Below are 26907 nucleotides of genomic sequence, written 5' to 3'. Positions count from 1 at the left end.
CACCGAGGCTGGGAGGACTCATGGTTTTACTGGGAGCAAGGCAGGGGGATAGAGGGAAGCCATACACTGGAGGGGGTTGAATGGGGCGGGACAGGCCATGGCTGTCCCTTTTGCTAGTAATGTGACCCGGTCGTCGTGAATCCTGTCAGGGGGGCCTGCGGCGGGCTGGGAATTGGAGTCACTTACTACCAAGCGGCACCTGCTCTGGGAGGGGGGCGGTGACGCGAAGGTGGGTCCTGAGGCGGAGCGGTAACAGGAGGAAGATCCTCCGAGCAGGGCAATGGGGGACTGTATTCTGGGGGTGGGGCGAGGGTCCGCAGGGGCGCCCAGGGGCGGGGCGGGGCTGTGACAAAAAGGATGGTCTCTGGGGGCGAGGCGGTGGGGGTCTGGATCCTGGGAGCGGGCGGTGAGGAGAGGATGGACCCTGGGGTGGGGCGAGGTGCGGAGGTGCGCTCTGGGGGCGGAGAGATGGAGGCGCTGGATCTAGTAAGTCGGGCGAGCGCGCGGAGGGGCATCTTGGGGGCGGGGCGGCGATGAGAGCCCAGACCCTGAGGGCGGGGCAGTGACAGGAGGCTGGACCCTGGGGGCATTGCGATGGAGGGGACTAGAGGATGGGCCCTGGGGACCCGGCAGTTACTGGAGTATGGGCCTTGAGGGCGGAGCGGTGACCAGAGGATGAACCCCGGAGGCAGCGCGACCCAGGGGGCTGGATCCTGGGGGCGGAGCAGTGACTGGTATAGACCCAGGGGTGGGGCTGGATCCTGGGGGTGGGGCAGCGACGGGAGAATGTAACCAGGGGGGTGGGGCGATAGGGGGGCTGGATCCTGCGGGTAGGGCAGCGACCGGAGAATGCGCCCAGGGGGCGGGACGAGGCGGGGCTGGATCCTAGGGGTGGGGCAGCGACGGGAGGGTGGACCCAGGGGGCGGGGCGATGGGAGCTGGATCCTGGGGGTGGGGCAGCGACGCGATAATGGATCTAGGGGGCAGGGCGATGAGGGGAACTGGATTCTGGAGGCGGGGCAGCGATAGGAGGCTAGACCTAGGGGGCAGGGCGATGTGGGGGCTGGATCCTGGAGGCTGGGTAGCGACGAGAGGATGGACCCAGGGGGCGGCGCGATGGGGGGAGCTGGACCTGGGGGCGGGGCGGTGAAGGGAGGGTGGACCCAGTGGGCGGGGCGATGGGGCAGTTGGACCCAGGAGGCGGGGCAGCGACGGGAGGATGGACTCAGGGGGCGGGGCGATGGGGCAGTTGGATCCTGGAGGCGGGGCAGCGACGGGAGGACTCAGGGGGCGGGGCGGTGACGGGAGGGTGGACCTAGGGGGCGGGGCTGGATCGCGGGGGCGGGGCGGTGACGGGAGGGTGGACCCAAGGGGCGGGGCGATGGGGCAGTTGGATCCAGGAGGCGGGGCAGCGACGGGAGGATGGACTCAGGAAGCGGGGCGAAGGGGGAGCTGGATCCTGGGGGCGGGGCGGTGACGGGAGGGTGGACCCAGAGGGGGAGCGATGGGGGGAGCTGGATCCTGGGGGCGGGGCGGTGACGCGCCTGCGGTCCTGGGGTAGGGGCGGGTCCCGAAGACCCGACACGTCGAGGCGGCCGTGGCCCGGAAGCCGACGGAGGCGGCCCTGGGTCCCAGCCGTCTGCCAGCCATGGATGAAGCGGACCGACAGCTCCTGCGGCGGTCCCGGGTGCGGCTGGTCAGCGAGCTGCAGGTGGTCCTGCTCTGGGATGCTCTGCTGAGCCGCGAGCTCTTCACGCCCGACATGATCGAGGACATCCAGGTGCGTCCCGGTCCCGCCTCACCCGCACCCGCGCTTCCCGCGCGGCGCGCGGCCCTCCCCGTCGGCGGTGGGTAAGGCGAGCGGCACAGGGAGGGTCCTGGAGGCACAACGTGACTTACTGGCCGAGCTCCCGCCGTCTCCCGCCATCCCCCGCCGCGTTGTGGTAGCCGGTACCCATCCCCTTGGAGGAACCGTTGCGTGGGAACCCCGTTTTCCCTTCCGGCATCGAGCCCGCACAGTCCTCCTGCCGAAGCCAAGGATCCTGGACATCGCTTTGTGGAGTGTTTGCTAAAGCGATTCCGCGTCCTGCACGGTCAGCGTGCGCTGTTTGGTAAAAGGAACAGCTGAGGCACAACTAAATTTTGAAGAATTTGAGTAAGAAGCAATTCATGAATTGGGGAACACCAGACTGAAAGAGGTTTAGTGTTACGATGACAAAATGTCAGAGGCAAGTATTTATTGGGAAGATGTGGAAACAAATTATTTTATTGGTTTGCAATGATCAAATTGCCTTTTTTTAGGTACCTTGTTGGAAAGTCCCTAGTTACACAAGCCTGGGTTAGTTGACCGCTTGTGATTGGCTGGGTGGTTTTATTTCTGTCTAACATAAACATTTACTAGAAATGACCCAAGTTAAGTTTTGCTTATGTTTGTGATTATGCAGGATTTGGGTCACTTATGAGACCTACTTGGTTTTGTCTGCTCAGGGATTCTTCAGGCTTGGTCTCCATTTTAATTTACGTTAACGCTTGGGAGGAAGGAGGCATGTGTACTTTTCTTCACTAACATTGGAGTTCCTGGAGTTACAGGCACTCACTCACTTTGGCATCAGACTCTCTGGCAGCATGTGCTTGGGCAAGTCACTTACCCTCTTTGAGCCTCAGTTTCCTGGGCTGTGAAATGGAAACAACAATAATGTCATAGGGCAAAATGAGATAATGGATATGAAACAGTGTGGTGCCAGGCACAGAGGAAGGGCTCAGCATGCCATGTGTTCTTTGGCCAGCCCCTTATGTGTCATTTATGTTTTGTAAAAGGGTTTTAGAAATGAGGTTGAGGTTTTCTTTTAAAACACTTTCACATCTTTGTCTTGTTAGACCCTCACCACAGGCCTGTGGAGATACAGGAAGTATTTCCTACGGTGAAGTGCAGTGGGTATGAGTGTCTGGCCAGAGACCCTGGCCGGTGCCCTGGGGTGCCTTGCTGGCTGAGTCTCTAGCTTGCGCATCCTCCAGGAGCTTGGCCTTGGCTGGGCCCAGCCAAAGAGTCTTTAATAGGAGAAATTGATCGATTGTCATATGAATGATTACCAATTAATATAATAATAAAACAAGTCTTATGAACACCTGCTGTGTGGCCTGTACTGGGCAGTGGAAATGCTTTGAGGCCACAGTCCTTGCCTTGAGGCACATTCACAGGGATCACAAGCTCAAATGCCGGTGGAGGCCTGACTGGTGGGCATTACATTGGGCAGCCTCTGCACTGCCCCCCATCTTTAGCTGAGCATGGTCATACCAGCATGCTGGCCCCATGTTGCCAGATCTTTCACATTTTTAAAGAGAAGCTGGCAATCGTTTTTTTTTTTTTGAGACAGGGTCTTGCTCTGTTTCCCAGGTAGAGTGCAGTGGCATCATCATAGCTCACTGCAACCTCAAACTCCTGGGCTCAAAGCAATCCTCCTATCTCAGCCTCCTGAGTATCTGAGACTACAGGCACATGCCACCACACCGGGCTAATTTTTCTGTTTTTTTTTTTGTTTGTTTTTTGTAGAAATGGGGTCTTGCTATGTTGCTCAGGCTGGTCTCAAACTCCTGGGCTCAAGTGATCCTCTTGCCTCTGCCTCCCAAAGTGCTAGGACTACAAGTATGAGCTGCCACTGAGCCCAGTCGGAAGTATTGATTTCTCTTTCAAATTCCCTGGCTTAAACTGTTAGTACAAAATTCAGAGTTTTAAAGAATCTTGTGTGAACCACAAGGCCACCATTTTTCCACCTCTGGTATGGCTGATAAACACACAGGTTTTGGAGCCAGATGGATTTGAGGCCCCATCCTGGGTTTGTTACATTTTATTAATAGCAAGTTGCAAAAAATCAAAACCAAAAGAACAAACTGTTAGGGCCTAGGGACCACAGGTACCAAATGACCCGCCATTAACTTCTGTATTATGCTTGCTTGCTTAGCAGAGTAGAAAATTTTCAGTTGACCCTTATCTGACTCCGGACCTGCCATCTCGCCTCTGTTAGTATGAGTAAGTTTAGAGAAAATAAAGGGAAGGCCGGTGGTGTATGGCACAACTGCCCATAAGAGATAGCCGCTATCCCAGGGTCGAAACACCCTGGACCCTGAGGCGCCTGACATGCTTTATGTACCTAGTGAAATGCACCCTGGCTTAGATCACAGAATTCGGAGTGTATTTCGACTAAGATTAATGTTGTCTGTAGTTAGGCTGCTTCAGAGGCTTCCTCTCGGCTGAATCTTAGCTGCAGCAGGTGACGCCTATAAAACCCATCTCAAGGCTCCACCCTCCCCACCCCCAACATTGTGCTAAAACAAGATAAAAATGTAAGATTAAGGCTTTCTCTTGCTTTTGTAAAAGTGCTTGCTAATTAGATGTTTAGAGTGTAGTTTTTGCTTTTAAAAAGGGGCCATTTTTCTTAGCTCATCGCTACTTTCTGTGCTTGCCACTCTGCAGAGCAGAAGTAGTTCTGGCCAGCTAATAAAGACTCACAATTTGACCCAATTCGGTTTCTAAGGTGGTCTTTTCTTGCACTCCAGACCATAACACAAGCAAGCAAAAAAACCACTTTTCTGTGGCTCAGTTTCCCTCATCTGTAAAGTAGAGAAATTGTAATATAACCCTCTAAGGGTGTCCAGAGATAAAAAATGAAATCATGCCTTTAACACAGTGTCTGACCTACTGGGAGTGTTGGCAAATGTTTTTTTTTTTTTTTTTTTTTTTGAGACAGAGTCTCACTTTGTTGCCCAGGCTAGAGTGAGTGCCGTGACATCAGCCTAGTTCACAGCAACCTCAAACTCCTGGGCTCAAGTGATCCTTCTGCCTCAGCCTCCCGAGTAGCTGGGACTACAGTCATGCACCACCATGCCCAGCTAATTTTTTGTATATATATATATTTTAGTTGGTCAATTAATTTCTTTCTATTTTTAGTAGAGACAGGGTCTTGCTCAGGCTGGTTTTGAACTCCTGACCTCGAGCAATCCGCCCGCCTCGGCCTCCCAGAGTGCTAAGATTACAGGTGTGAGCCACCTTGCCCGGCCTGGCAAATGTTGAGAAATCCTAACACCATGACCTGTTTGCATGTAACAAACTGTTTTGCTAGTGAGATTCATCTGCTCATGGAGGCTATGGGTCTGTGCTGTTCACCGTAGTAGCCATTAGCCACATGTGGCTATTTAAATGTAAATCTGAAATAATTAAAATTAAAGTTAAAAATTCAGTTCTTCAGTTGTATCACCCAGATGCTCATGTGCCACTTGCGGTTGGTGGCTACCGTATTGGATAGTGCAGATAAAGAACATTTCTGTCACCTTGGAAAGTTCTCTTGGACAGTGCAGCTGTAGAATATTTGAGGACAGGCTGGTGGAGCCCAAGGAACTCATCCAGTGTTGGGTCTCTAAGGACAGGCAGCAGATATCCGTCATCTTCCTGCTGTCTTAGTGACTGGCCCTGCCATTCTGACACCTGTCTGTCGACCTTGACGGTCTTCTCACCTCTGTTCTAGCTGCACCATCTTTGCTGCCTCCTACCCTGCCTGTGGCTCACTCTTTCATTGTCCACTCTGACCCCAGGGGGATTTTTTGAAAAGGCCGATATGACTCTGCCACTCCCTTCTTAAAACTCATAGCTCTCTTGGCCTGGTCACACAAAGACTGTGTCCCTTGCCACTGTCCACCTACACCCCCCCTCCCCCCGCCTTATAATTCTCTGAATTCACTATTCACTTCCTGATGTTCCCTGGAGTCTCAGCTAAGACTTCCCCTCCTGGGGGCTTTCCTGATCCCCCAAGGCTGAGTTGGATGGTCCCATACCTTCTCAACCCCATGTGTCCTCTGTCTGGGCGCTTCTGTCCTTGCTGTGTCATTGCTGGTTTGTCTGATTGCATCCCCCATTAGGCATTTGCTCGTTAAGGACTGAGGCTGTTCACTTAGCACAGTGCTGGGCACATAGTAGATGCCTCCAAAGTACTGAATAAATAGGTAAACACTCAGTGCACCTGCAGGCTCCATTTTTGCCCACGTTCCTGATTGCTTAACTTACACTAAAGGGGAAATGGGGGGACAGGTGAGAGCCACATGAAAGTATGTGGGTAATTAGTGTCATGTCTTTCTTTTTAAACAGCGGGCAGGCTCTGGATCTCGGCGGGATCAGGCCAGGCAGCTGATCATAGACCTGGAGACTCGAGGGAGTCAGGCCCTTCCCTTGTTCATCTCCTGCTTAGAGGACACAGGCCAGGATGGGCTGGCGTCATTCCTGCGAACTAGCAGGCACTCAGCAAAGCTGTCGAAGCCGACCCCAGGAAACCCTACCCCAGTGGTGCTCAGGCCAGAACCACCCAGGCCAGTGGACACTGGTTCTGGAGGATTCAGTGATGTCTGTGAGTATCAAGAGAGTGGTTGGTGGGTGGGGAGGGACTGTTGGTGTAGCTGGGTAGGCTGAGATTCAGAATTGAATTTTGGTGTTGTCTCTCTGAGTGCTCATAGGGGTGGGTGGAATATTCCAGTAGGTCTTCAGGAGATTTAATTCTGGCATTCCCTCCTCTGAAAAGCTCTGCTGAAGTCTGTTTTGGATGTGCCAAGTTTTGTTTTTGGCTTTTCCCTACTTTTGATAGAGCGTGTCCCAAATTTTGAGCTGTGTTTCTGGATCGGGCTATTGTTTAAGACTTGCCTTTGGTCCAGGCGGGTGGCTTGGACTAACCCATGCCTGGAGGCAGGAGGGAGGCCTCTGCAGAGTCTGCCCCATACAAACATGCCTCTGTGCGGTGTACCCCTTGCCTCCTTCCCTTGCAGCAACCCTGCAAGGCAGGTGTCAGACCCATCCTTGTTGATGAGGATACTGAGGCTCAGGGAAAATATAAAGCATTCCAGTGTCCTATAGGACTCTCTTGCCTCTTCCCAGTCTAATCCCTCTCCCCTTTACCCAAGGTCATCTCTGCTCTGACCTCTATTGCCATGGTCCCTTTTGCTTGTGTTAGGGTGGAAAGCTTAGTAGGTGCTCACAGTGAAGGCAGAGAAAGATTTTTCCAGACAGAGATTAGGATAGAAAGAAGAGGTTTATTTACTTTTCCCTGGGGAGGGCGAAAAGGACCAGCACCTGGAGGTAGAAAAGGAAGAATGTGCCGCCAAAATAAACAGCTATTGAGGCTTTTTAAAGGGGGTTGTAGACTGGCAGGTGCAATGGAGAAACTGATGCCATCGGCCCCTTTGTTTCTTCTTGGCAGCAGGTAGATAACAAAAACTGTGAGGAAGTCAAAGTCCAAGAGTCCTGCCTTTCCTTGAAGAAGGGATTATCGCAGCAGATGTGACTCTGTCCTTGGGATGTGGCTGAGGCCTGGAGCTCACACCTGGCTGTTCGCTTAGGAACTCTTTAGACTGTAAGAAAGCAGATTCTCACAAAACAATTTTGAATGAGAGAGATTTACATCTCTTTTCCGTCCATTCAGCTCTCTTTAGAAGTTGTGCAAAACAGAACTTCTGCAGAGTGCCCATTAGTGAGAGAACTATAGGATTGATCTTTAACTGCTACTGGGAAAATTGGGGGATTAGGTATTTTCCTGTTATTTCAGCAAGGCTACCCCTTTCACTTGTCCTTCAACTTCAGTGTGGATGGAATCCTGTGCACTCTTTGAGTCTGGCTTCTTCACTTATCATTGTATCTGTGACATTCATTCATATGGTTTTGCATATCAGTAGTTTGTTATGTTTTATTGCTGGTGGTTCCTATTCCGAATAATCCACAATTTCTTTTTTTTTTTTTTTTTTTTTTGAGACAGAGTCTCGCTTTGTTGCCCAGGCTAGAGTGAGTGCCATGGCGTCAGCCTAGCTCACAGCAACCTCAAACTCCTGGGTTCAAGCGATCCTTCTGTCTCAGCCTCCCAAGTAGCTGGGACTACAGGCATGAGCCACCATGCCCGGCTAATTTTTTCTATATATATTAGTTGGCCAATTAGTTTCTTTCTATTTATAGTAGAGACGGGGTCTCGCTCTTGCTCAGGCTGGTTTCGAACTCCTGACCTCGAGCAATCCACCCGCCTCGGCCTCCCAGAGAGCTAGGATTACAGGCGTGAGCCACCGCGCCCGGCCTCTTTTTTTTTTTTTTGAGACAGAGTGCCACTTTGTTGCCCAGGCCAGAGTGAGTGCCTTGGCATCAGCCTAGCTCACAGCAACCTCAAACTCCTGGGCTCAAGCGATCCTCCTGCCTCAGCCTCCTGAGTAGCAGGGACTATAGGCATGCACCACCATGCCCGGCTAATTTTTTCTATATATATTAGTTGGCCAATTACTTTATTTATAGTAGAGACGGGGTCTCGCTCTTGCTCAGGCTGGTTTCAAACTCCTGAACTCAAACAATCTGCCTGCGTTGGCCTCCCAGAGAGCTAGGATTACAGGCGTGAGCCATTGCGCCCGGCCTAATCCATAATTTCTTTAATCAGTCTCCTGTTGGTGGACACGTGGGTTGTTTGCAGCTAGGGCTTTGTTCTCACAGCAGCACATGGGGATCTGGTGCTTCCTATTTCATGGTTGCCTGGTGGACCATTGCATGGTATTGATGCTAATAATACTAATAATAGTAATGTATAACATTACTGAGAACTTATTATTTGTCAGGTACTGTTCAGGTGCTTATTACATAAATAATCTAATTTAATCTCCCCAACTCTTTTGTAAGGCAGGTGCTACATGTTTCCCATTTTACTATTGAACAGAGTGAGTCACAGATTGGGAAATGACTCGCCCCAAACCACACAGCACTGAGAAGTGGAAACAAGATTGCAGTCCAGGCTTCTCCATCCTTTTTTTTTTTTTTTAATTTTGAACACTGACGGGGAACAGGCTGCCCCATTCTGCCTGCTCTGCCTCCCGGTAGCCCCACATGTACCCTTGCCATATTTCTTTAGCCAGCTCTTGTTAGTGGATCCCGTGTTGTTTCCGCAGTGGGCTTGCCTATCTCTGACTGAGGGATACATGCCTAGACATGAATTGTGGGTTCGAGGGTACATGTTTCCTTCCGATAGATGCTACCAGCTTATACTTCAAAAATGTGTCATTTTTTAATCTTACCAACTATGACTAAGGGTGACCATTTTCCCATATTTTTGCCAACAATGAGTATTAACATTTTTTTCTACTCTTCTGCCTTACACCTCAAGCAAATGCAGGTACTACCTGAATGAGTAGTGCTGAATAACTGTGTGATTTTGGACAATCTATTAAAGCAAACAAACATGATTAGGATATGAAGCTGCATTTGCTTGAGGTATAAGGCAGAAGATTTTCTGGAATTGTTTATATTCATTATTGTTCTACTGTAAAGAAAGCAGGTAAACTATAAAGTTCATCTGTTGTCTGGTTCTGGGAAATGTCAATTTGAGTCACAAAGCAAGTTCAAGTGCAGAGCTAGGACTTGGGCCTGGGTCTTCTAGCTTGATACAGTGACTGCACCATTTATCATGTTGCTGCTGAGAGTTATCCTTTTTAGGTGCTGGGCCTTAGATTCCTGAGGACAGCACAGGAATATTTCCCAATGTAGATTTCATGATGACTCACAAAGAAAGAGCTCTATAGTCATGTAAGTGTGGGAAAATCTGGATAAGCAGGAGTAGGGTCACCAATAGGACTTCACGGAGTCTTTAATAAGCTATGTAGGACAGGGTGCTGTAGATCAGCATTTCTCAAGTGGGGGCAATTTTGCCCCCACCCACCAAGGGACATTAGGCAATGTCTAGAGACATAGTTGGTAGTTATAGCTGAGGGTGGTTGGGTGCTACTGGCATCTAGTGGGCAGAGGCCAGGGATGCTGCCAAACATCCTAAGATGCACAGGACAACTTTTCACAGTAAAGAATAATCAGGCCCACAGCGACAGTGCTGGGGTTGAGTATACATACTGCTCTGGAGTATGCGTGGCAATGAATAATTATAATAACCATGATCAGTTTTATTGAGCTTTTAATGTGTCAGGTATTGTTTTATGTGTTTGACATGTGTCAATCATTTGAGGCCTTACCACAATCCTGTGAGGTTGGTAGTTGCTCCTCTGATCCCATGAGGCAGATGGAGAGAACAGAGGCCCAGAGACTCTGAGCTACCTGCCCAGAGTCACACAGCTGGTGAATGGTAGAATCGGGCTTTGAACCCAAAAGTACTCAGGCTCTGAAGTCCAGACTCATTCCATCACTGCCTCATAAAGAACAAATGGCTCATTCTCTTTCTGGTTCCTGTATTTGTGCCATTTAGTCATTAGCTTACTCAAGTATTTGGTAGGTACCTGCTGGGTTCTAGGCATCAGCTAGGTGTTGGGATGCAGCATTGAACAAAGATGCACAGTCCTTGCTCTCATGTGGGGAGGGACAGACATTTCATTCATGCCTGCACAATTAGGTCTTTAATCACAGCTGTGGTTAGTGCTTTGAGAAAGTTGAACATGGTGCTTTGGGAGTGCATGCCACAGGGGGCTTGCCAGAAAGGTAACTTTGTCTTTGAATGTTTGAGGGGAAATGCTGTTTCCTTCAGAATGAATTAACTTTCTTAGTTTCAGACATGATGCCTTGTGTGTAATTGCTTGCCCCAACCAGGACCTCTTGCATGCGAGGGCTGGGAGAACTATCGGTGGCTACATTAGTCAGGGTTCTCCAGAGATGCAGAATATAGATATAGATATATCTATATCTAGATACACACAGACACACACATATATGGAGATTTATTATGAGGTATTGGCTCATGCAGTTATGGAGGCTGAGAAGTCCCATGATCTGCTGTCTGCATGCTGGAGACCCAGGAAAGCTGGTGGCATACTTCCAGTCTGAGTCTGAAGGCCTGAGAACCAGGAGTGCCAATGGTGTAAGTCCCAGATTGAAGGCAGAAGACCGACGTTCCAGATCAAGTGGTTGGACAGAGAGAGATTGAATTCTCCCTTCCTCTGCTTTTTTGTCCTATTCAGACCCTCATTGGATCGGATGAGGCCCACCTATGTTGGGGAGGGCTGTCTGCTTTACCCAGTCTAGCCATTTAAAGCCCAATTTCACCCCAAAGCATGCTTACAGACATAACCAGAAATAGTGCTTAACCAAATATCTGGACGCCCTGTGACCCAGTCAAGTTGACACATGAAATTAACATCACAGTGGCTTTTTCTGCTCATGCCTTACCTGGGTTGGAACTTTCTTGAAAGTAGAAGTTGGCTCTTTAGCTCTTTCTGGCACTCTGGCCCTTCCACTCTGGGGCTGGTGGCTGTGTTCGCCTCCTGTTACCACTCAGACTCCCTGAGCCTCCCACTCCCCTCTGGCAAGTGGGGATAAATGACAGTACTTATTTGCTTCGGGGACTGCTCTGAGGAGTAAGTGTGGCAGTGCATGGCGGGACTATTGGGGCCTCTCGTTGAGTGAGCACTTGGTCGGGTGGTCAGCTCTGCTTCCTTCTGTGATTTCTGAATTGCCAAGGGCTGGGGAGGGCCTACTCCTAGGACATCTACCCTTCTGTAGGGTCCCCCATATCCCCGTATCCCCACTTTCTTTCTGTGTCATGACTGAGAATCACAGAGTGCCTTGACTATTCTGTGACCCAGCCAGCCACTGGTTTCTCCCAGCAGGCTTGAACCCAAACCAGGGCCTTGAACATTCCCAGGCACTGACAGAGGTATCTAGGTTTACTAGAAAGAAACTAGACCTGGCCCTGAGCCACATCCCCTAACCCTCCTATAAACTCCACACCGTGACCCCCTTGCTATGGACATACCTGGGTAGGACACCCCTTTTCTTTCTTTTTTTTTTTTTTGAGACAGAGTCTCACTTTGTTGCCCAGGCTAGAGTGAGTGCCATGGCGTTAGCCTAGCTCACAGCAACCTCAATCTCCTGGGCTCAAGCGATCCTCCTGCCTCAGCCTCCCAAGTAGTTAGCACTACAGGCATGCACCACCATGCCCGGTTAATGTTTTCTATATATATTAGTTGACCAACTAATTTCTTTCTATTACTCAGGCTGGTTTCGAACTCCTAACCTCGAGCAATCCGCCTGCCTCGGCCTCCTAGAGTGCTAGGATTACAGGCGTGAGCCACTGTGCCCGGCCAGGACACCCCTTTTCTCTCACTGCTGTCCTGAGGGTTGCTCTGTGCCTAAGCTTCCCTGGTAAATGCTCTGCACTGAGCACCCCGGCGTCCGTGGCTTCTTCTTTTGGAATTGCAGCTGACCCCATCTCTGGATGGTTTGGGACATTCCCTTGTGAATCCCCCCCTGCTGTTGCTTTTGGGGAGATTCCAGCCATTTGTTCAGTGGGACGAAATGCCTTCCTTCCTTCGGGCAGCAGTGGGGATATGCTTTCCCCCTTCTCTTTGTGTTAGAGACATGGGCACATACCCAGTGACCCTCAGACTATAAGACTGATCCTTTTGCACACACACTTAGCCATGCGTTTTGTCGTCCCCATGGGAGCTGCCATTTTGGGAGAAACTGTTCTCAGGCACCCCGTATCTGACCATGACATCCTCCTTGGGGGTCCCCGAGCATGCCACGCTCTTGCAGGCCTCCCTTCCTTTGTTTGTGCTGTGGCGTCTGCCTGAATGTCTTCCTTACCCCTTTCTTTTGGGAGGCCTTTGTTGATTTTACCCTCCATAGACCCCTGTAGCCTGTCGCCCCCACCCCCCAAAGCCATTTTGGTTTGTCCATTGACAGTGCTAATTGGGGAATGAATGAATTCCTTAGTAGTAGAAAGTGGTTATGATTCTGGGGTGCAGCAGAATTTTGGAAATGAGCAAACATTCTCAGAATTAAATGTGTGGACTCTAGGAGTCTTCCGTTTTACCTAAAACCATTCCTAATTTGGAAAATGGGATGTAAATGCTTTTCTGGTGTGGCTTTTAAACTGGCAAGAGAATAGTTCCCAGCAAGAGGTCCAGACCTGCTATAAGCAAGGAGTGGCAGATCATTGGAACTCAAGTGTAGGTTTCACCACAACCTGGAGGTAGCCACTGTGTTCTTGTTTAAAAAAGAAGAAATGTCTTGGCCGGGCGCGGTGGCTCACACCTGTAATCCTAGCACTATGGGAGGCTGAGGCAGGCGGATCGCTCGAGATCAGGAGTTCGAAACCAGCCTGAGCAAGAGTGAGACCCCGTCTCTACTATAAATAGAAAGAAATTAATTGGCCAACTAAAAATATATAGAAAAAATTATCCGGGCATGGTGGCACATGCCTGTAGTCCCAGCTACCCAGGAGGCTGAGGCAGAAGGATCGCTTGAGCCCAGGAGTTTGAGGTTGCTGTGAGCTAGGCTGACACCATGACACTCTAGCCCGGGTAACAGAGTGAGACTTTGTCTTAAAAAAAAAAAAAAAGAAATGTCTCATGACCTTATAGGCTGGTGGCCAGTTAAGTTCTTGCTAAGTGAAATGAAAACTCTTTGACATTGAAGGAAAGTGACCATCTTTATTCATTTATTCATTCTGCAAATATTTCCTGCAGACCTACTGTGTGCTGGGCCCCGTGGACTCTCCAGACAGCCAGCATCTGCTCCCCTGAACTTCCCTTACCCCTTTCTGTTTTGGAGTTTCACACGAATGGAATCACACTGTCTATACTCTTCTGTGTCTGGATTTTATGCAGCATGTTTTCAAGGTTATCAACAGCGTTGCATGAATTAGTAGCTTGTTCTTTTTTAGGCTGTGTGGTGTTCCCTTGTATGGCTGTATCACAATTTACATACCCATCAACTTGTCGTTGGATTGGTTGTTTCCAGATTGGGGCATTATGAATAAGTCCTCAGTGACCATTCTTGGCCAATTCCCTAGTATTTTATACCCATATATACTCATTTCTCTTGGACACATACCCGAGGGTAGACTTGCTAGTCAGAGGGTGAGTGTGTGTTTAACTTTATTAGAAACTTCTACAGATATCCAAGGTGGCTTTGCTGCTTGATTCTCCCACTAGCAGAGCCTGAGGGTCCCCAAGATCCTGCTCCTCTGTGTTTGTGGGGCTGTCCTCACAGAGTCCCTTGCTCCTGCCTTGTTGGACTGTGACATTCATGTTTCCCTCTTTCTCTGTGTCTTTAGGTGCTCCCAAGACACTGAAGGGGAATGCGGATTTGGTGAGTCTCCGTGTGGTTTGGGGCCAGTTGCTTGGGCTCTGGGCCCTTCCTCTCCGCTGGCCAGGTCCTTCCCTGCAGCTGTGTCAGGAGCCCAGGGAACCCAGCACCGCTGGGGAGTGGGGTTCCAGTCCCAGCCTTCCCGGCTCCCTGCCCCTGCCCAGCGCTTGCTGACATGGCTTGCTCAACCCTGCTCTTCCTCATGTGTGAAGTCAGGGGGCAGACCTCAGGAGGGGCAGGCGGCAAGCTCGGCTGTGTCCCCCATCCCAAGTCACCACTGTCTCATTCACAAGCATTCATTGGCTCCCGTGTGCTCTGGGCTCTACAGGTGTTCCCTGGGGAATAGCCATCAGTCTAGCAGGGAAGAGAGAAGTTAGGCAAATGAATAAATATATAGTTAATAAACACAAACAGTGATATATACCTTAAACAAAAGGAACAGGCTCCCGTGGGAGAGAGTTATAAGGGGAAGGCGCTTAGGGAGGCAGCAGCCTCAGACGCTCGGGGGTGGGGCCTGGGCACGAGTTCTCAGGTGCGCCCTGGACTAGGTGACCTGTAAGGTCCTTTTGGGGTGAATGCTTGAGTTGTTGGATTTCCAAGCTAGCAGCTCCCATCCCTAAATACTAGGAGCTGCTCTTCTCTCCAGAGTGTAGCCAAACTTGCCAGTCCCCACCCGTCTGTCCTGCGGGTGGTTCTCTCCCGCCTGGCCTGCGGGCTGGGGACCCCTTTTCCTGTCCTGTCCCTCCAGACGTTAACCACATAAGTAAGAACCGCAGGTGGCCTCCTGGGGCGTGCGCCCGTGGGTTTATGTCGGTCCCTGTGCTGGGCAGGCGTACGTCCTGGACGCAGACCCTTGTGGCCACTGCCTCATCATCAACAACGTGAACTTCTGCCCGGACTCGGGCCACAGCACCCGCGCCGGCTCCAACGTCGACTGCGAGAAGCTGCGGCGCCGCTTCTCCTTGCTGCGTTTCTCGGTGGAGGTGCAGTGCGACCTGACGGCCAAGGTACCCTCTGTCTGTTGGGTGGGTGGGGACGTGGCCCTGTGAGGGACCCCGAAAGCCAGCTGACTGTCCAGGCGAGCCCTGACATCTGGAGGACCGTGGGGGGCAGTCTGGGTGGTGGTTCCAGGTTCAAGCTTCAGACTCAGTGAAGCCTGGGCTTAAGGGCTGGCTCTCCGGCTACCTGCTGGGCAGCAACCTCCTGTGCCTCAGTTTCCACGTCCAGAAAGCAAGAATGATACTCATCTTGTTGTGGAGTTAGGCGAACAGTGCCCACGCATAGCAAATGGTGGCTGTTAGTACTGTTAGGACTATCACTATTTCAGTGCCGGACCCTGGGAGCCGAGGGAGTGCTGTCCCCAGGCCTTTGGGCAGGGCCCTCTCACTGCCTGGAAATCTGTCCTAGCTTCTGGCTCACCTGTGCCTTTCGTCGTAGAAAATGGTCCTGGCTTTGGTGGAGCTGGCACGGCGGGACCACAGCGCGCTGGACTGCTGCGTGGTGGTCATCCTGTCTCACGGCTGTCAGGTGGGACGCCCCCTCCGCCCTGCCCTGCTCCGCGGGTGCAGGCTGTGCTGAGAGGCTGTGTAGGAACCCCGTCCTTTCCTGTGTCCCAAACGCCCTTGGCTTTGTGGGGAAGAGATGTGGAGTTGTGGTGCCCTGTCCACCTCCTGTTGCTTTCTCAGGAGCCACCTGGTCCTCTGAGGAGCGGATTGTGCCCTCCTGCATCAGAGGTTCCCGGCTGGCTGATTTAGGAGGTGGGGTTGGGGCCCGGGAATTGCATTTCTTACAAGTTCCCAAGTGAGACTGACGCTGCTGGCCCAGGGGCCACCCTCTGGGAACCTATGGTCTAGCCGAAGCTGGCCGGCGTGCTCCCACTGGGCCACCTGGCCCCTAGAGACACGTGCGTGTGAGACGCCTGGGGTAGATGCTGAGCAGGGCCCTTCCAGAGCCAGCCTGATCTGTCTGAGTCAGCCTCGTGCCCCTGGCTGGGACCTTCTCAATACTTGGTCCCCCCTCACAAAACCTCTGAACAGGCTGTTCTGTTGGATTCCTTCCTACCCTCCCTTCTAGATTTTGTAACCAGGGTTCTTTCTTGGTCTTCTAGGCCAGCCACCTCCAGTTCCCAGGGGCCGTCTACGGCACAGACGGCTGTCCTGTGTCAGTCGAGAGAATCGTGAACATCTTCAACGGGACTGGCTGCCCCAGCCTGGGAGGGAAGCCCAAACTCTTTTTCATCCAGGCCTGTGGTGGGGGTAAGCAGCTCCTGGCAGGCGGATCTGGTGGGGAAGGAGCCGCCGCCTGCTTCCTTCTTGCCCAGCCCCTCAGAGTCCTCGGGATCTCTCCAGGCAGTTGGGGGGTCCCCCGTGGCAGCACCTCCACCTGACCGGAGCAGGCTGAGGCTCTGTTGCTCTGCAGAGGTTGGAGTCACGGCGCAGCAGCACCGTGGGCACGTGCTCTGCAGCCTCAGCTCCAGACACTTGGCACAAACACACTCAAAGCAGAGGAGGGAGGAAAACAACCCTTGTGATTTTCCTTGTCACCATTCCCCAACCTCCATCAACTCGACGCCTTTTCCACTGTCACAGAGTAAGGGAGGCCATAGCTGAACTGCAGGGGGGAACCAAAGAGTTTAATTGTGGGAATCCCAAGGCCCCGGGTCCAAGGGATTTGAGGAATAGTTTAAGGATTATTTGTAGTTTTGCCATATGCCCTGATTTTAAACCTAACCCCTACTTACTGTTACCTGACTTTCTTGTTAAAAGATAAAAAGAGAGAGAGAGAGAAGGGAGAGAAACATCAGGTTTCCTGGCTTGTGGGTCATGACAGGAGTAGTGGAAACGCTAGAAGTTCCGTCCCAGGGAGTCCCCTGTGCCCCGGGGTCTGCAGGGGCTGGAGCATTTGAAAGGTGTATCTGTTTCTTGCCCCGTAGCCTGATCTGCGAGGGGAGTGGGCGTCGTTTTCCCACAGAAATGTCCAGCTTGTCCAGGGGGCAGCACCGTATCTTCTGACATCCTATGACGTGGGCACCTGTGGTATTTCTCCTGTGCCCTTCCTACTGTCCCATACTGTTCCACACTGGCAGGGTGGGATGGGGCTTGTCTACGAAAGCAGGTTCTGGTCACATGATTCATCCAGTAAGTGTTTGTTGAGCACCTGCTGTATACACCAGGCTGTGTGTTAGGTGCTGGGGACAGAGGGAGATAGGGTCTCAGTCCCCTGGAATGTATAATTTGACATGAGCTGTATTAAGTCACTGTCATGACCCATGCTCACAGCTTGGTCACAAGTGATTGAGGACACTTCATTCAACCCTGGATCGGCTACTCACTCATCGTATTAGACGGTCCTGGGCCAGTCAACCTCTAGAAACCTAGGCAAATGGGGCGACTAACAGAACCCACCTGGCAGCGTTATCATGATAATATCCAGTGCACTAATTAATGTCCGTACAATGCCTAACATGTGTTCATTTTACTAGCTGAAAACCCAGACTCCCCCCGTTCCCCTACTCCGGAAGACCCAGTGCACCCCACGGCCCTGTCGCCAGCGTAGTTACCTCAGAATAACAGCATTAGGAAGGGGGAAGTGGTTGCTCTTGGGGGTTTTGGACGTCCTGCTCTAACTCACTTTTTTTCGTATCTAAAATGCGTGGTCAAGTGATGCCCTCACTCTGGAGCCTGTGGCTCCTCTCTCATGCGAATGATATGAAAGGTGGAGAGGGCAAGGGGCCATGAATGAAGGTTGTTGGGGTGCCCGCCTTCTGGACGGTTAGCCCCTCTTGTGCATCCCTCCCCCATCCATTTTCAGCAGCATGTGCATCGCTTCAGTGTCACTCTTTGAACTCCTTAGTGGGCCTACGAGGCCTCTGATGATGGGCCCCTGCCACTTTTGTCCCCCAGCCCTAGCACGGCTCAGCGTTTCCAGGATATCCCAGGCTCTGCCTATCCCCTGGCTACCTCTGGTTTCGAACTCCTGACCTTGAGTGATCCTCCCACTTCAGCCTCCCAGAGTGCTAGGATTACAGGCGTGAGTGCTAGGATTACAGGCGTGAGTGCTAGGATTACAGGCGTGAGCCACTGCGCCCGGCCCCCTGGCTACCTCTGAATTCTCCATCCTTCTGGTTACAACTTATTGTCACTGTCTCCAGGAAGTCTTATCTAAACACCCCATTCCTTGTACAAGGTCAAGGTTAGCTGGCCCCTGTGATCTTGCAGGCCCTTTTCTTCTGCTGCCATAGCTTTTTCTGCTTGGATTGGGATGGCCTCATCCCTGGTCAGCTCTGAGGGTGGAGCTAGGCCTGCTGCCCCCCAGCCCAGCCCCAGCCTGGCATGGAGCTCACAGTCTGCTTGCATCTCATGTGGATTTTAATTGTTTGAATTTGAAGTAGAACCATATAAAAGTACCTCTGAACAGAATTTGAATTAATTTAGATTCCTGCCATTAAAGCAAAGCAAAACTTACTGGGAGCAGCAAGATTTCCAAGCTCTGGAATGCAGTGAGTAAGATGCTCCCTTTGGAGTTCTGGTCCCTGCTTTGCCCCTGGCAGGCTGCGTGACTTGGTGTTTATCGCTGTTGCCACATGGTGGCGCCACGTCAGCCGAGAACAGAAATACACAGAAACGTCCCATTCTCTGCCACTGTGGCAGGGTGTCCTGTTTACATGCATCAGCGCACCTGCCCTGCATTTTGGCGACTCTTGTATTGCTATTTTAAAACTCTCTGTTGTAATAATTTAAAACAATTAAAAAATCCCGCAACACATCCACCCCTTCGTTAAGAGGTAGCGCAGCACTGGGGCTGGAAAAACGTGCTTCAAAGTCATTAATTTTGGTGTGGGATACCAGCGTGATACAGCACAAAACAGCTGGACACACTTGGCTGAAGGCACATGGCCGCCTCTGTGAGGCCAAGCTGTCAATTTTGGGGTGACTCTTCTTCAGAATTTCAGAGGTCATGCGGAGAAGGCAGAAAGCAGCAGCAATGTGCTACGGTGGTCGTGGACTTCATGTGCGGGGGAACATCACCTCTTCCCACTGTGTATTCATTCTTGCGGGGGAGTGAGTCTTGCCTTGCAGGGAGTTGTGCATTAATGAGGCTGCCTAAGAACCAAGCTGTGCACAGGATGCATCGCCCTGCAGGCTGGGCCTTCACATCACATTTGCAGGATGGCATGACGCAGGAAGGGAGCTGCAGTAGCATCCCCCGTCTGGCCCGCTCTTTCCCTTTCCCCACCCCCCTCTGTGATCCCGGTGTCTGTTCTCCGTGTTTGGCAGGCTATCTCTCTGCTCACCCCTGTTTCCTTGGGCCGTTCTGGTGGCACCCCACTCCAGTGCCCCCTGCCGCTGCTGCAGCAGGCTGCCCCGGCACGCCAGACACGGTCCCACACTCACGTCCCCAGCCTCCTCCCTCTGCTGCTGCACAGACAGCTGGGGCAGATTCCAGAATCTCTACCGAGAACAAACCAACAGCAGTGAACTGAGAAAGCCAGAGACAAGTATGGCTTTTGCAGATATGAGAACCTCACGTTGCAGGCTGGGGGCCCTCGGGGAAGCAGCAGTGTGGTTGAGAGGCACAAAATCCAGGGCAGAGGCCTGCTCCCCTGCACATTATCTGGGAGGATGCAGATTGCCAGCAGCTCCGGAGCTTTAGCTGTGTGGAGCGAGGTCAGTAGATGCTATTATGGGGTTGCCAGAACCATCTCTGCCCCCTGCAGATGGGCCCCCAGCTCCCTCGGTGAACTGTGACTGCCCCCCCTCCGTCACATAGGTCCAGCCACACCAACCTGCTGGCTCTGCAGCCTGACATGTCATCTCTCCCACCAGGACTGCTTTCCCTGATCTCTCCATCAGAGCCTGGGCCACTGTCACCTCCAGAAGTGTTTTCCTGAGGAACCCTCTGAACCACTCAACTCTGCCCCCTGCTTTTTTCTTTTTCTAACCTAAGCTCTTGTTAGCTGCCCCCTGTGCCCCCTACCCCCCCACCATGAGCCCTATGGCAGAGGACCTCATGCCAGGAGCCCTCCCGCAGTGTCACCGTTTCGATGGCTCCGTGGCTGAGCTGTGTGTGGCCTGAGTCCTGCCCTGACTTCTCTGTTTTCCAAGCCTGACACTGCTTTAGGGGAGTTTGGATTTTAAAACTGAAAAGACAGAAAATATGACAACCTAAAAAAAAAAAAAATCATCCAGAATGTGAGAGTTGATACAGACATCTCATTCCTTCCATTTCCTTTTGGATCCCAGCCCGTGGGCACGGTCAGCTTTGCTCATTGAACACAGTTGTCTCTGAAGCATCATCGGCACATCTCTGTGGTGGCCGTCATCACCAGTGCAAATGGCTTTATGATGTTCCGTTTTCATGACATGCACTCATTTGTGAAACCATTTTCCTAATGGTGGCCATTTAGGTGACATCTAGTTTTTGGCACACATGACCACAGGTGCCTTTATATAGAGAGCTTTTATGTGAACTTGAATTCTTTCCTTAGGAAAGTACTAGATTAGAAGATGTAAACTTCTTCAAGGGTTTTTATTACCTGTGACTTGGTGTCTGTTTGGTATGTTTCTGATGTTTTTTTGATTTCATGAAAGGATTGTGATAGCTCAAGAAGTACAAATATTTCAGTAGAACAAAATGGAGAGGAAGTGCAAGGAGAGAAGGAAGGAAGGGTGAGTTTGGAATCCATAAGTGTCTGCTATGATTCCAGCGTGCTTGCTGGGGGGCCTGCACATGTTCTGTGCTTTCCAGCAGCCAAGACAACATACGATCACAAGGTCCACAGTATCTGGTATTTGCAGGACAGAAGTCAGGAACATTTCTTCGCTTTGTTACATTAAAGGGGACACTGTGATGTAGTGGACAGCTTCCTTAACTATGTTTTTAAACAACAACAAAAAAGACAAGTTTTATAGGGCTTTTTTATTGTGTAAAATACACGTAAACATAAAATTTACCATTTTAACCTCTTTTTTTGTAAGAGAGAGTCCTGCTCTGTTTCTTGGGCTAGCGTGCAGTGGCATCATCACAGCTCACTGCAACCTCAAACTCCTGGGCTTGAGTGATCCTCCTGCCTCAAGTTCCCAAGTAGCTGGGACTATAGGTGCACACCACCGCACGTGGTTAATTGTTTTATTTTTTTGTAAAGATGGTGTATTGCTCTTGTTCAGGCAGGTCTTAAACTCCTGGCCTCAATTCTCCCACCTCTGCCTCTTAAAGTGTTAGAATTACAGGTGTGAGACACCACACCTGGCCAGAGAGTTTTTTTATTACTGACTCAGTCTCCTTACTAGTTCTAAGTCTGTTTAGATTTTATATTTCTTTGTGACTTAGTCTTTGATTCTATGTTCCTAGGAGCTTGTCCATTTCATCTAGGTTATCCAATTTGTTGGGGTACCATGGTTCATAGTACTCTCATAATCCTTTTTTGTTTCTGTAGAATCAGTAGTAATGTCCCCACTGTGATTTCTAATTTTAGTAATTTGAGTCTTCTCTCTTCTCAGTCCATCTAGCTAGAGGTTTGTTAATTTTGTTGATCTTTTTGACCAACTTTTGGTTTCATTGCTTTTTCTCTATTGTTTTTCTATTTTCATATTTCATTGATCTCTACCTTATATGGCTTTTTTTCCTTTAATCTAAGTCTCAATGTAAATTGAGGACACAGTTTATTGTCTGAGATTTTTTTAAAAAAAAAAGACTAAAGATGTTTATTTGTTTTATAATGAACATTTCAAAGCCACCTATATAAAATGGATGATTATTCAGAATTTAAACAGCTCTTGGTTCATTCCATCGTTCTCTTTTTGATCTTCCATTCCATCAATCATTACTGAGAAGGATAGTTCAAAATTTTTCAAGTATTGTCTGAGATTTTAGCACCTGAGACAGAAGGACCCATCTTCCCCTGACCTGTGTCTTGTCTTGGTGTCCGTGTTGGTGCTCCGCACCCCAGGATGCCCCTAGATGGACATGTCTCTGCCTGTGTGTCATTAACCGGGAGTTTAAAGAAGGCTTCGTAATAACCCACGGGAAATCCTTTATGGATTTGCCTGTTCTGGATATTTCATATAAATGGCGTCATATCTTGTGTGGCTTTTAGGACAAGCTCTGTTCTCAGCACAGTGTTTCAAGGTTCATCGTGTCACTGCAGCAGGTATTGGTGTTTCAGTCCTTTTTAAACCTGGATAATGTTCCTTTGTCTGGATAGACCACATTTAGTTTGTCCATTCATGTGTTGATGGACACTGGGTTGTTTCCACCTTTTGGCTGTTGTGAGTGGTGCTGCCATGCACACGTGTGTGCAAGTTTTTGTTTGAATACCTGATTTCAATTATTTTAGATGTATATCTTACAACCTGTTTTTATAGCAGTTTTTAAAATTTCTGGATTCCCCTTTCTTCCCCCAAATTTGACCTTGTGAACATGTAATAGCTTTGTTGTGGAAAAAAGTAAAGTTTTTCTGTTTGCTGCTCATGTGTGCCCAGCACTGGGACCCTGGCTCGAGAGGGAACAGGGGGTCTAGGCTGGGGGCAGGTGGGTGGGCCAAGAAGTAGGGCCAGAGCCCCAGTCTGTGAGCGTCTGTGGTGAGTGGTGGTTGTTTCTGCTTCCCGCAGGGCAGAAAGACCATGGGTTTGAGGTGGCCTCCACTTCCCCTGAAGACAGGCTCTCGGGCAGTAACCCGGAGACAGATGCCACCCCGTTCCAGGAGGGCTCTGGGACAATGGACCAGCCGGATGCCATGTCTAGTTTGCCCACCCCCAGTGACATCTTTGTGTCCTACTCCACCTTCCCAGGTGAGCACCTCAGAGCTGTCGTCCCAGTCACGGGGCTTCCCGTCTGCCCTGCAGGCAGCTGTGCTGTGAAAGAAAAGACCTGGGTGTGAGCCGGGTTCTGCCTCTTGCCACCTGTGTAACCCTGAGCAAGTGACTTCACCTCTCTGAGCACTGGCTCAGGCTGAAGGGGCGAGGATGCACAGTGGGGCACACGCCCTCGCCGCCTCACCCTGCCTCAGCCTTCTCAGCTTTAGAATGGGAATAGTAATCACACCTCAGGGGTTGTCACTGAGCACGGTGCCTGGCACATGGCAGGTGCCACAGATGGTAGTTTCCTTCCCTTCCTACTCCTTGGGTGAGTCACTTGACTCCTCTGAGGCCTGGTTTCCTCATCAGGAAGGCGGGAATCCTAGCCAAAGGCAGGAGGGGTGATGAAGATGAAATAAAGTCACTATTGGGCAGAGCTGCAGGGGTGAGGCTGCTCCTGCAGGATGTGTGGATGGGTCCAGGTCTGGAGGTCCCGGAGACTGCATGTGCGGTGGGGGAGGGGACGCCTCTCCAAAGAGTTCAGCCTCCCTCCCTCCGAAGGTTTTGTCTCCTGGAGGGATACCAAGAGCGGCTCCTGGTACGTGGAGACCCTGGACAGCATCTTTGAGCAGTGGGCTCACGTGGAGGACCTGCAGTCCCTGCTGCTCAGGGTGAGTGCTGGCTCCCTTCTCGAAGTCCGGGATGGGGGGCCTGCTGGGGTAGAGGTGTCCTCCTCAGGGCAAGGTAGCCGGGGGCGAGCAGGGCACCAGGCCCAAACCAAAGGTAAAAGGCGGTAGGAGCCCTCTGCCTCTGAGTCTTGGCTTGCCATGAGGGTCAGTGCTTTTGTTTCTCTTTATGAGAGACGTTGCTGCCAGTGGTGACATTTGCCTTTTATTCAAGGGGCTGCCCTCCCTGTGTCCTCTGAGGTTCCCAGTCTGACACCTCCTGCTCTCCCACTGATGGGAGCCCTTCCTTAGTGCCAGGGTGGGATGGCTCACCGGCCAGAGCCTGGCACCCCCTTGGGTGGGTTGTGGGACCCCTCCCTGCACCTGTTGCACTACCTCGGTCTTCTCTTGTTCCGCAAGAATCACAAATCCCTCTTTAGGGCTAGGCACTATGGCTCATGCCTGTAATCCTAGCACTCTTGGAGGCCAAGGCAGGAGGATCGCTTGAGCCCAGGAGTTGGAGGTTGCAGTGAGCTACAATGATGGCACTGCGCTCTAGCCTGGGCAACAGAGGGAGACTGTTTCAACAAAACAAAACAAACACAAAAAACAAAAGCCAAATCAATGTTTAGTACGTTCCTTTCTCAAGAGGCCCTAGGGAGATGACAGATGGGGAAGGGTGGCCTGATAGGGCCAACACACTCCATAGGAACCCCACTCAGAGCAGTTGCTTCCTCCCAGGGTCCCAGATGTCCCGGCTACCTTCGGGAAGTAGCACATGGGGGTCCCTCCTGCTCTGCTCGAGGGCCGAGACCACCCCTTGCCCCTGTGGGAAGAGTGGGTCCCTGCGCGTTGCAGAGCAGAGCTGGGTGGGTATTAACATTTCACTCTGATCTGAACATGGTGAATTTTGAGTTTTTTAAACTTATATTTGAGGTGCTTCTTCATTAAATCCCCTGGGCAAGGATGCAGTTAGAGCTGTTGTCCAGTGTGGATGTAGGGGACATCCCCCAGCCCCTCTTTTGGATTTGTCCTTCACTGGAGAGAACTGAACTCAACAGACCTCCCTGTGGTTGTGTTTTCACAGGTTGCCAACGCTGTTTCTGTGAAAGGGATTTACAAACAGATGCCTGGTTGTTTTAATTTCCTTCGGAAAAAACTTTTCTTTAAAACACAGTGAGGCCTGGACCCTTCACCCTGCCTTCTCTTGTGCTCCAGAACCTTCCTGCTCCAGGCCTGGTGGTGGCTGGGGCCTGGACTTCGCTGCAACTCAGGGACCTGCAGCCTGTACAGGGTCGGATCTTTCCCTGTCGTGCCGGGCTCTTAGCAGCTTCCAGACCGGGGACACATGCTCAGCAGGGGCAGGCGAGGGACAGAAGAAAGCCGTGGATACCTCGTGGCCTCTTCACTAGTGGCTGGCCCTGGGCTAGTGACTGTGGCCTGCGAGCCCTGGGTTTTCTCTAGACGGGGCTTAATCCCCACACTATGACGTGTGGGGCTGTCCTGTCTGTTGTAGAATGTTTAGCACCATCCCTGGCCTCCACCCACTCGATGCCAGCAGCACCTGTCCCCGAGTAGGGCCAACTAAAATGTCTTCAGACATTGCCAAATATGCTCTGGGGGACAAAAGTGCCCCCACTTGGGAATCACTGATCTGCAGAGATTTTTGGCTACAAACAAACCAGCATCTCTCTTAGATCAGCAAGCCGGAGGCTTCTAGAGTCTGAACAGCTGGAATCTGTGAATTCAAATGAAGTTTTAAAAGTTGTTAATTTTTTCTGTATTGCATTATTCTTAACAAATAAATTTTGGGGAAATATGGATTCTCTTTGCCTATTTCCCCCCTCATTTTGCTCGAAACTTTTGTTCTTCCATATAAAGGACACTTTTGTTTTTTTCGAAACATTTCCCCATGTCTCTTGGGGTCTTGCTATGTTGCTCAGACTGGCCTCAAACTCCTGGGCTCAAGCGATCCTCCTGCCTCAGCCTCTGAAGTAGCTGAGCATACAGGTGCACGCCACCATGCCTGGGCTCATTTCCACATATCTTATTTCACTTGATCATTATCCCTTCCCAGGAAGGCAACTAGGGTGGGAACCATGTGCTCAGGGAGTTAAGTCTCTTGTCCCAGGGAACACAGTTATCCAGTGGAGAGACCTGGCTGGAACCCGGGTCTCCTGAGTGTCAGCCTATGCCTGCCATGTGCCTCGCTTGCCAAGGCACCCCCTGGGCTGCAGTGTGAGTGTGGTGTGCAACAGTGGGCCGTCGGGCTTCCCCAGAGAAGGCCCCACCCCTGGGTCTTCTAAGCTCTCCCCAGACTATTTCTTGTTCTTAGGGCCCTGGATGTTAGATGATTTGCTAATAAGACTCTCACCAAGATGTGATTCATGTAGTTGTTACTTTATTATAATATCATTTTCTTTCTGTGACCTTCCCAAGTCTGAAACAGTGGTGGAGACTTCTTGTGGTTAGTTCGTTGCAATCACCTGCAGGGTGCACACAAAATAATCAAGTTAACCACACAGCAGTGCTGCGCTTGGCAGTTTCCCGTCATTGTCCTTCCAGGCTGTGCTACTCATATGAATCCCAGGTAGCCTGCGCTGGGGTTGTGCCTGCCTGAGGAGTTCTGATGATGTTTGCCAGAAAAAGATGTGATCACAGCTTTTCACTGACCTGTTAGGGTCTTCCTATAAAGGGGGTCTTAGCTTGTCTCCTGTTTGGGTTTTAGGGACAGGGGGAGGGGGGTCTGTTAACCCCTAAAAATTATATGCCAAATGTGTGGATGGGTGAGCTTTTAGATTTCCTTTGTTTCTCATATCAAAACTGCTGTTTGCAAGGCACTGTTAGCACTGTGGGTGGGCTGTCACCTGGTTTCAGAGGCTGTTTGGCAGTATCTATTAAACATTTTAATATGCCAAGTTCACGATCCAGTAAAAGCTGCCATAGCACAACACTCAGACCCGTGTGCAATAATTATGTGCAAGAATGTTCACTTGAGCACTGTGTCAAACATGTGAAATAGGTGAAAGCTTTGATCATTATATTCACAATATGAAGCACTGTTTGGCTGCTCGAAAGAATGACACCGATGTATGTACTGACATGTAAAATGTGAGTGGGTGGGCCGGGCGCGGTGGCTCACGCCTGTAATCCTAGCACTCTGGGAGGCCGAGGCGGGCGGATTGCTTGAGGTCAGGAGTTTGAAACCAGCCTGAGCAAGAGCAAGACCCCGTCTCTACCATAAATAAAAAGAAATTAATTGGCCAACTAATATATATATAGAAAAAATTAGCCAGGCATGGTGGCACATGCCTGTAGTCCCAGCTAGTCGGGAGGCTGAGGCAGGAGGATCGCTTGA

The 26907-nt window shown here is 50.9% G+C and overlaps 1 protein-coding gene across 2 annotated transcripts; it reads left to right on the top strand.

Moving 5' to 3' along the window:
- The first annotated feature begins 1561 nt into the window (after positions 1–1561).
- Positions 1562–25372, top strand: CASP9 (caspase 9). Of its 2 annotated transcripts, none has more exons than XM_012763045.3 (9): positions 1562–1780; positions 6137–6392; positions 14058–14092; positions 14920–15096; positions 15527–15616; positions 16197–16344; positions 22699–22878; positions 23446–23555; positions 24637–25372. In XM_012763045.3, exons 1-9 carry the CDS (start codon positions 1649–1651, stop codon positions 24727–24729), a joined length of 1221 nt encoding a protein of 406 aa, XP_012618499.1. In that variant the 5' UTR covers positions 1562–1648; the 3' UTR covers positions 24730–25372. The 2 variants fall into 2 exon arrangements, with proteins under 2 accessions (XP_012618499.1, XP_075850398.1); XM_075994283.1 differs by lacking the exon at positions 1562–1780 and adding an exon at positions 1812–2228.
- The last annotated feature ends 1535 nt before the right edge of the window (positions 25373–26907 follow it).

The sequence above is a fragment of the Microcebus murinus genome, chromosome 2 (genome assembly GCF_040939455.1).
Source record: "Microcebus murinus isolate Inina chromosome 2, M.murinus_Inina_mat1.0, whole genome shotgun sequence".
In the NCBI taxonomy this organism is placed as follows: Eukaryota; Metazoa; Chordata; class Mammalia; order Primates; family Cheirogaleidae; genus Microcebus; species Microcebus murinus.
The sequence above is the reverse complement of the archived record's forward strand: the minus strand, read 5'-3'. Positions and strand labels throughout refer to the sequence as shown.